At 36.6% G+C, this 10,500-nt stretch overlaps 1 protein-coding gene across 1 annotated transcript in view; it reads right to left on the reverse strand.

Moving 5' to 3' along the window:
* Positions 1–10,500, reverse strand: part of PEX3 (peroxisomal biogenesis factor 3) — a 31,314-nt gene that overhangs the window by 20,497 nt on the left and 317 nt on the right. Inside the window, exons 2-5 of the mRNA XM_075203227.1 lie at positions 9,304–9,392; positions 5,783–5,914; positions 4,013–4,094; positions 2,541–2,584 (exon numbers count right to left, since the gene is read on the reverse strand). Of these exons, the coding sequence (XP_075059328.1) occupies positions 2,541–2,584; positions 4,013–4,094; positions 5,783–5,914; positions 9,304–9,373 (328 nt within the window). The 5' untranslated portion in view covers positions 9,374–9,392. The remainder of the gene's footprint in view (positions 1–2,540; positions 2,585–4,012; positions 4,095–5,782; positions 5,915–9,303; positions 9,393–10,500) is intronic.

The following is a 10,500-nucleotide window of genomic DNA, read 5'->3' on the forward strand; positions in this document are numbered from 1 at the left end:
TGGTCACACAATGATTATTGAGGTTCCACAAACAATTTTATTTAGAATTTTTTAGTCCTAGATGTTAATCCATCGTAGGGAGTCTGTCAGCATGTGAATCTATTTTCTCTGTGTCATTACTCAGTGACATATCACAGTCCGGAATCGATCTTAGAACTCTCTCTAGTTTATCTCAATAATAACTTATAATATATGATTTTCACTCATAATACCATATTTATGGAAACATTAACGTACAAATAATAATGTGGGTAAATTAATACAAGATATACCTTTATCTATCTTTATGTTCAAGCAGCATTTAAACAACATACCATATTACTAATACAAATCAATTTATAGGTAACTTTTTAAAGTGAACAGAACCTTGAATTAGGTACAACAGGTTGGAGAAACCTGTAATAATGATAGCACTGATAAGTTCTAAACGGTAATGTTTATTTAGGTTTACTGAGAAAGGTCTAGTGACTTTAGCTCCATTATATTAAGATTGGGATCTTTCAAAACACATCCACAACCCTTTGCTATTGAAAACAAGGTCTCAGGGCTGCAGAGTTCTCTAGGTTGGCACTACATGGCACTACATCTGTTGTCAATAGCATGATGAAAGATGATTGATCTGATAAGATCACCTTCCTCCATTGCTTGTAGTCAATTGACCTGTAGTTGCTTGCCTGTTTTGCCTTGCACTTTGAATGAATGCAAAGATATCACGCCAAATGCACTAAGGATGAGCGGGCTCGGATTCCGCTAATCCGAGCCCATCCGAACAGTGCGGATTGACGGGATCCGAGCACTGTTCGGGTATTTCCGGCGGCTAAATGAAACCAAAACGAGGCTATGACATCCAAGTCTCGCGTCGGATCTCGCGAGACTCGGATGTCATAAATTCCCCACTTGCGCCCACCATCTTCATTTGGGCTGAGATCAGGGAAGAGGGTGGTTGTGTGCTCCTGTGATCAGTCCAGTGGTGCATTATGCTGCTCAGTCCAGTTGTGCTTTGGCCAGTGCCCTGTCCTGCTGAGTCCAGTGGTGCTTTTGTCCTGTGCCCTGTCCTGCTGAGTCCAGTGGTGCTTTTGTCCTGTGCGCTGTCCTGCTGAGTCCAGTGGTGCTTTGGCCAGTGCTCTGTCCTGCTGAGTCCAGTGGTGCTTTTGTCCTGTGCTTTGTTCTGCTAAGTCCATAGTAATTTTATAATTATTAAAAAATCATAAATAAATTTAAAAAGTATAAAAAAAATTCTAGTACAATATATTCTTGCAGTCCAGAAATATTAGTACTGCTAAATTAAAATAAGTTCACTGTTCTTGCAGTCCAGAAATATTAGTACTGCAATTATTACCTACGTTTACTGTTCTTGCAGTCCAGAAATATAAGTACTGCAATATTTACCTACGTTCACTGTTCTTGCAGTCCAGAAATATTAGTACTGCAATATTTACCTACGTTCACTGTTCTTGCAGTCCAGAAATATTAGTACTGCAATATTTACCTACGTTCACTGTTCTTGCAGTCCAGAAATATTAGTACTGCAATATTTACCTACGTTCACTGTTCTTGCAGTCCAGAAATATTAGTACTGCTAAATTAAAATACGTCCACTGTTCCTGCAGTGCAGAAATATTAGCATCAGATATTAAACTACGTTAACTGTTCCTGCTACATCAAAAAAGCATGAACCTGCCCTGCCATCAACTAAAACAAGAGGTAGTGATGCGCTTGAACTCCACCCTCTACATGCTGCACAGGATGGAGGAGCAGCAAAAGGCCATTCAAGCCTACACAGCCACCTACGATGGGCCACGTGTTTGTGCCGCCCACTTGTGTCGCTTAGCTTAGACATCCAGCTACCTCGGTGCAACCTTTTGGACTAAAAACAATATTGTGAGGCGTGAGGTGTTCAGAATAGACTGGAAATTAGTGGAAATGAATGTTATTGAGGTTAATAATAGTGTAGGAATGAAAAAAAACAAAAAACAAAATATGGATTTTAGCACTTTTATGCTTTTTTAAAAAAAATCAGAACCCAAAAGCCAAAATCAGAACCAAAACCTTTCGTGGGGTGTTTTGGCAAAACAAATCAGAACCCAAAACCTCAATGCACCCCATAAATCATCCAGCTTTCAAAGTCACTGAAGTCTCTTCTTGCAGCCATGCTACTCATCAACCTGGGCAATTCAGCATTTTTATACATGATCCTGGCTATTCTGGTATGTTATATACTTAATTAATGCATAAACCACATCTGTGTGGTAGCCCTTGCTTTCAATATATGTGGCATCCCTCTTCTACCACCAACTGCATATTAAGCTGGATATTATGAATCCTCTCATTTCTATATAGCCACATTACAAGTTGTTAACAAGAAGTATTGATATATCGGATCAATATAATGCAACTTTGATAAGTTTAAGCCTTTACTATTCACAAACCACTCAAATCAAAATATTCTACTGATTCACAAAACTGTTTTGAGATGTTACAAAAGTGATCAGTTTCATTCAGACAACATAACACAGCAAACAAATCCCATTCTGACTTACTAATAATCTTTAAATCTTCCCAGATTTCTAACTTGTTTGAAGGTCTGCAGGAAAGAAATTACAGTTTGAAGTTAATAAATCCGTAGACAAAAACCTGCTTTTATCTCAAATGTTAATGATTTGGTAACAGTAAAAGTAACTCACAGTACATATTATCAAAAATTAAGTCTTTCTGCTTAGCTTGAATTTCATTTACATAGTTAGTACATTTTGAAGGTAAAAAAAAAAAAAAGTACAGGGGCATTAAGTCAAATGTTCATAAATTCTAATTTGTATTCATCCATAGGGAGGTAAAACATACCGCAGAGTGCAACATTTGCCAATTTAGCCTTGTTATGGGGGCAAAATTCTTCCTAACAAATGGAAATCGGATAAATTCCCTGGATCAATGTCCTCTACTAATTATAGCTACAAATACTATTCTTGTAAGGAAGACATCCATCTTCCCAGTGCAACCACCCTTACATAAAGTATGTAATCCATGCGGGTGGTAAAAACTTGTTTTTGCATGCAGGCCACATGTTAGGCAGATAAGTGCGCCTAACCTGCATTCTGCAAGGAATGCTCTTATCTGCCCGGTCCCTTTCACCAAAGAGAAGCTAAATTTTGCACCCACCTCATCTCTTCTATGAGCTTACAATTTATATGTAAAAATCAAAGAAACAGAGATTATGAGTTTAGTAAATGCTGAAATTACAAAAAAAACAACATGAGGAAATGCATATGTTCAAAATCAAAAGAGGCAAGCATCAATATTGCTAAAAAACAAAACAAAATAAAAAACAAAAAACCATTAAAGCAGTTATAATTAAAACAATGCAGAATTCAGGAGCCAATCAGTCAAATCTAGGAGCCAGGGAACAGGTGCATCCAGTCAAAACTAAACAGAAATTACACTGACTAGACAGCTCCTGAGGTTTCTCCAGCCCTATATTAAATATACCAGTCAAAACATTTGCAGTTAGCAGCTGCAGGGCATTATCTATATTGTTTTAAATATCATAAAAATAATTTTTTGCTGTAATGATAAACAGCTATAATTTATGACAGTGTCCAAGAAGTCATCCCTCTATGTGGAGGAAGCAACATAAACTACATAGAAATGTTAAGGCTCCAATGGCTTCCAAACTGTGGCAAGAGTCAGAAGGAATAACTACTAGTCCAGAACCCACCCATTGGTCCCTAAGGCTGGTAACTTCTGGCATCGCTTGTTAAGGCAGAATATGACCGACACATGCAGGTAGATAATGGCCACATTTACCAACCTGGGCCATAACGATAGGATAGATTTTTATCATGATAATATTGATCAACAAGGATATGTTTTAGGAGCATTACTTCCTCAACGAAATATTGTTCTTGAAATTCTACATGACAAATTATTTGTTAAAAAAAAAAAATGAATATTGAACCAGGACACAAGTTTAATGAAACCGTTTGTTCTAAATAAACTTTATTAATAAAAATAATACCTTTTTTTTAGCAGACTTGTTAAGCTCTCTGAATTCAGTTGTTGCATTAAAGCTTCTCTCAGAGCTGGGAGCATTGATAATACTAGGAAGAAGAGATGATGGAAAGATTTATTAAAAGGCCCTTATCCTGATTATATTAAAGCATGTTACTTTCAAAGCAATATATGTTTTGCTGAGCTGTTCCCTAGCTGAATAAAACAAAGGTAGTCTCATGTCTTATTCTTTGCTCAAAAGTTAGTCCTTGATAAAGACACAACAGTAGTCCATAATTTGACCACCGTGGACATGGCTCCATTAGAGTCTACGGCTGTCATATGAGTCTGTATGCACATGTCATAAATGGGGATATGTTCATTAAAAACAAATAAGCAGTACCTAATCAGAATGTGGTGGGGCCTAATATATACCATATTTCTGTGCTTGATCTGCCTGTTTTAAAATGGTATCTGTGGGGGTCAAGAGCAGTGTCCCAGAATGCAGTAGTAAGCACCTCAATACAAAACTACAACACCCATAAAACCCAGCTGTTGTACAGCAGCTTTCACACAATTATGGCTATTGTAGTTTTGAAAGTTGAAAATAGTCCTTATTCTCTGTAAAAACAGCTTGAAACAGAACTTGATTGGACCTGCTCCTGCACTGCTTTCACCTACACACATCTGCTGATGTACACGATGTGGTGCACTGCAATAACTGTTTGGTGGCTGCTACAGTTTTTCTTATGTCCCTTTTCGACAATTATGAGGTGCTGCTGACCTAACGCAAAGGTCCTCCAGACAGATTGCAGTGAGGTTGTGTGTAAAGACAGAATACAGTGCAAAGTCTATCAATAAAAAATTGGTCTGATTGGGGGTAGGCTACTAGAAAAGTAGTTCTGCACTCGCAGCACAACGAAAGAGCCGCTGTCAACAGTGGGAGTGATTAAAAGTGTAAAACGCTGAGGGATCGCTTATGAAAAACAAAAGAAACGATTCATAGTGGGCAAAAAAAAAACCAAAAACATACATCTACAAACTAATATACTATTACTACAGCACATATTGCCTGACAGTGGACACAGTCTTTAAAGCTGGCCATAGTGATGGTGTGATTGACCAGTTTATTAGGGACGTAAAGGGAGAAAATATATAGTTTTCTTTTTTATTGCATTTAATGTATTGCTAAATCAACTGCATTTACAAACATAGTTATTGTAAAAATATTTTACTATTTCAAAGACAAATCCACTTTTAATTTTTTTAAAAAATAAGTGCACCCATCTCCTTTCCCTAAATAGTCCTGCTCCATCCTCGGCACAGATGAAACTGCGTTTCCACAAAGGATGACCGATGTACAGAGCTTGACTCAGTGTAACGTAATGTCAGCCCCCCTCACCCAAAGTCTTGCTGTTTCCTTACTCAGCCAACAAAATACTGATTGAAAGTCTGGGCTGAGACTTTCAAACATGTAACTGTGCTAAAATGTGTTTGTGTGGCTAATACTTGATGTTATCAGACTGTGTGAAAGTAATCAACCTGAATGTGTTTTAATATCAGACTATTAAGACCTATATTTCTTAATCAGCTAAGCCAAACACTGCTCTGAATCTTATTTCCAATTACTCTTGTAAACTGGTGAAAACATCCAAGATTATTTTCCCATTACATTTTAAACTACAATAGTGTTTTTCACTTAGTGTCAACACAGGACTAACTTTTTATTTTTGGGAATTTAGTTCCCCTCTAAAGATCACTCATTAAAGGATAACATCTGTTTAACAATAATATTGACCTGTCATGTTACATGTTCTTTGGTTGCTCTCAAAATGATACTGTCTTCGTGCCTGTGCAATGTATTCAGCAGCTTCTCTTTCCTGAATTTCTCTAATTTTCTTTTGTGCATACTTTCCCAGGAGGTAAACACCTAAAAAGAAAAACAGGCAGTTAAGTTAAAAAAAAAAAAAAAAAAAAAGATATCAAGAAGGAAAAAAAATATTATTGCATATGCCTTTTGCATCAGGAAATGTAGGCAGACTGGATAAAGAAAGCTTCTTAAATGCTATTGGAATCCATTTGTATTGTGCGATAACGTCTATATGGAACTAGCCCCACACACCGCATTATTCTGCCAATATCACTGTGTATTCAAACAACCATCTTGGAAAGTTATTGGGTGTTGGGTGTCTGAATCCTCGGTGATGCCAGAAAAATAACTTTCGTTCAGTGGAGTTAGTTTTTATGGCAGTTGTGGAAAACATAATATCCTTGGGCAGAGCAGTCAATATTTAAAAAAAGTCCTCATTACAAAAACACCCCACATTATACATAGCATTTACACAGTTGATCCGGCAAGTGTGGCTGGTCTGTGATAAGACATCATAATATTGTAGTCTAACTTGTCAATTTATCTCTGTAAATTATGATTAACAAAGGCCGTAAACTGACCACACACTATGTAATATTAATGTAATATCAACAACAACATAAAAAGACAACTTTCCCAATATTGCAGCATGTGGCCACAAAATGAGCCTCTTAATAACCCGATAAAAATCAAATGAATCACATTATTACTGGGCATGTTGGTAAGTGCAGTTAGTAGATCACTACTATCAGCTTGTATGGGCTTCCTATGTTGGTAAATGCATAAAAACACGTTATTATTGTATTGTTTTTCAAATCTAATAGATGCTTAGGGAAAGGAAAAATATTGTTTCTTTTATGTCAATTTGCAAATTATATCCTACAGTTCACCGAGATCAACATAAGCAAACAGGATGTATTGACCGGATATTTTCCACTTTCTTTTGAAAAGAAGAAACAAGCATGGTACCTTAAACAGCCTGAGAATTAAATAAAAAGGTATTTTTATACACAGAGAAAAAAGGATAAAGAAAAACATGGAGACAAGAGATTGCAAGAAAAGAGGGTAATACATTTTTGGGAGACAAAAATCCTCCATCTCCTGTACCTAAAAAAAGTAGTGCTGCTTCCTGCCAAGAATACCTTTCACTGCACAGTGGGGCCGCCAGGTGAAACTAGATTTCCACATAGAATGACTGGATGTACAGACCTTTCCGTAGTATAGAGATATGATGACTATATATGAGAATATGATGACTATATATGAGAATATGAGTGCCTCTCCCTCACCTGAAATCATGCCATACCCTCACTTGGCCAACATCAACAATAAAATAGTGGCGAGTCCTACATACAATATTTACTGTGCTGCGACTTTCAAATGTGTCTACATAGGGGTACGTCATTGTGCTTACATGTGGTTGTGTGTAATCGTAATACAGAATTTTGACAGTGTCTAAAATTAATCACTATGCATTTATTTTAATATGATGCAACTGGCATATATGTAGCCAACGTGTTCCTTGGGGCCTTGCAAAAAATAACCTCAAACAACGGAGATGGAAGCTAGAAGGCTTCTAGTCACAGAACAGATGTGGTCAGCAAGTGTGCAAGTAGTGTTTTGTATTTACAGGATAATGCTGCCCACATGGCTTTTTTTCCATCTTCAGCATCAATACCTGTTATATAAACTGAAAACAAATATTTCAGAAACAATTGAATCTGGGGAAACCCCACTTACAGTGCATCACATCTGTAACAGCTATGAAACTATCAGTTTGACAATAATGAAAAAGAAAAATACGCTTCCTATTACATACATCAGGGCTACTCACAGACGGGCTCTATTAATACTTGATGTATTCTACATACTGGTGGCTCTAACGTGTACACCAAGCTGAATGATGCTGTGAGGAATATTTCAGTGCCCACTTCTTGATGTCACTCGAAATGTGAGTACGGAATACACAGTAAGTGATAGCTACTCCTGAAATCATTCCATTATGTGTACTGAATAGATAAAGCTAAACTTCAGATTCAACTCCAGTGCATAGATTTCATAGACAAATCGCACAGTACTGAATTTGGACAACAGTGGGCAAAAATAATCCCTCCATTCCCCATTCGCACGCCGATAAAAGGGAGATGATTATATCTCTATTTGTCTGATATAAGTTAGTGAGCTGCAACTTCCATACCATTTATACTATGAATAAGGAATTTCTGGTGTGTGCATACTGATACGCATAGGAAAAACAGCACAGTTCACATACAGGTTATAGTGACAAATCATTATAACATGGCTTGTTGGGGTTGTCAATTTCTCAAATACATGGCCTGTTCAGCATAGATACTTGGACAATTGCATCGGTTTTTGGGATTCTTTTCTGCCCTGAATGCACAAAAATCAGTAAAAGACAATTAGAGAACTCCACAGGTCAAGATAAGATATAGTGTAGATAATCAGCAACCAGTGAGATAAAATTTCAAACTTTCCACAATAAACAGAAATGACAAGCATATCAGACTCAAAGAAATCATTTCTATACAGTACCATTGCCTACTAAACCAACAACAAACTCACAGGACTAAAAAACACACTAACACATACAATGTATAATAACGTCACTGAACACTACACAAGTAGAGTACCTGTCTGCATAATGTATAAATCAGGAATCGACACACCCCAGGTGCCAGATTCCATACTGCATAAAAATTGAGCAATGGTGCCTAACTCCAGGAGAGCCGTGACCTGGATGAATCAAAACATTTGTACTTTTCCTGTGTCTCTCAGAGAACAAGGCAAGGAACATCTTTGTAAACATGTGCTCCCCACCACTTGAATCTCATTTCAATAACTTGTCCCACAAAACAACATGTCATTTTTGCATTCAGTCATCACTGGGTCACATTTAGCTAGGAACACTCTGATTCTCCTATCAGCAGATACCGAAGTTTGCACCCAGTAGACAAGGGCTGGAGAAATCCCAAAAGCCATGAGGTCTTAGTGCATAAAACCTGATGTCAATTGATCAATATTTTTCCTGGTTTCTCAAATTCTACATTATTTCAACCACCCCTACTGTAGATGGAGCCCTCTTGGAGCACAAATCCATTCTCGTTATCATTTATTTAGTACATTCTACAAAATAACAGCTAGAATCTGATTGGCTGCTATAGGCAACATCTCCACTTTTTCAAATCCGCAGTTTGAAAAAAATTAGCTCCTAATGTCCCTACACAATGCACTGAAATATAGCAGCAGCCAGGAAGGTAACAAACTTTTTATACATGTTTAGCACTTGCCACACACGATAGATTAATAAAATAACTGTCTCGGTTAAAGAATCCATTTACTTTATATTCACCTAACTCTGTACCTGGAGGTAGATGACTTATTTGTATGCAGCTTACTCTAGAGTTTGAGTAAACAAGACAAGGAATTACCTCCAGCAAAAGCACCAAAGTAGATGAATTTTTTCTTGTGGCGTTTCAAGAAATTCCAAACAAAGAGCATAGCTAACTTAAAAGCTGACCTGGAAATGACAAGAGGATAAAGTTTAATAGTGAATTAAAAATACAAAAATTATTATCTTCTGGAAATGAGTGTTAATATGGCTGTAAGTGTAATGGTTTGTATGTGTCAGGAAATAATACCTGGGTAAGACAATTAGAATATACTTGGCCAAGGACATCACAGACACATATACTACAAATAAAACACAATTACAGTATAATAAAGGTGTGATGTGTCAATTGCACAATGTGAAATTAAAAGTAATCAAATTCATTATTTCAATAAAGTAAAATTTAGAGAAATTTGAAATAAAAGAACTGTGTTTTGTATCCCTGCCATATTGTTATTTACAAATACATTTACCCTTTAAAGATAATATAATTAGATATGCAGTCTTTGAAGACATACATACAGTACATGCTATTTTCTATATTCTCGTAAGATTCTACTCATTTCTGCTCATATTGAGCATCTCTCAAATTTTATATGACTGTGCAGTCAATGCACTTTATTACAAGACATCATGCTATATTATCATTATTTATTTGTTGGGATGTTAGTTACTAGTTCTAGTGCCGCCTTGTTTGTTAATAGGGGTTTCCTTATGTCAATTTAATTATGAATATTTATATATGTATTGTTAAGTGTCCCATTGACAGCACCTCACAATACATATGATTTGTGAGTTGTCCCACTATAACTTTAGGACTGGGGGGTTGGAATATGGGAAACATGTCCCTACATGGACAACCCTTATAAAGGATGTTTAGAAAAACAGATAGGAAGAATGGGAGAAAAGCACTGTGTACATAGTGACATGCGTAATGTAGAAACGTCTGACAATGCATATGTTTATTACACAGAACCTGTCTAGTTCTAAAAAAAAAATCCTTGATACTGGGGGGAATATGGAAAACATATACTGTAAGAGACAGTAGATCAGGTCTTAATATTACCGTTGTACACATTAATTGAAAATACAAGGGGATAGCATATGTAGATACTGCAAGCTCATTGGGATACATAGCATGTCAAATACCTTGTTCTTATCAAGTAAGCCTGTGGGAACTTGTGTAACCACATAAATACAAGAGAAGATCAAGAAGATAAAACAGGTAATTAGTGCA

This window comes from Mixophyes fleayi, chromosome 3 (genome assembly GCF_038048845.1).
Source record: "Mixophyes fleayi isolate aMixFle1 chromosome 3, aMixFle1.hap1, whole genome shotgun sequence".
Classification (NCBI taxonomy): Eukaryota; Metazoa; Chordata; class Amphibia; order Anura; family Limnodynastidae; genus Mixophyes; species Mixophyes fleayi.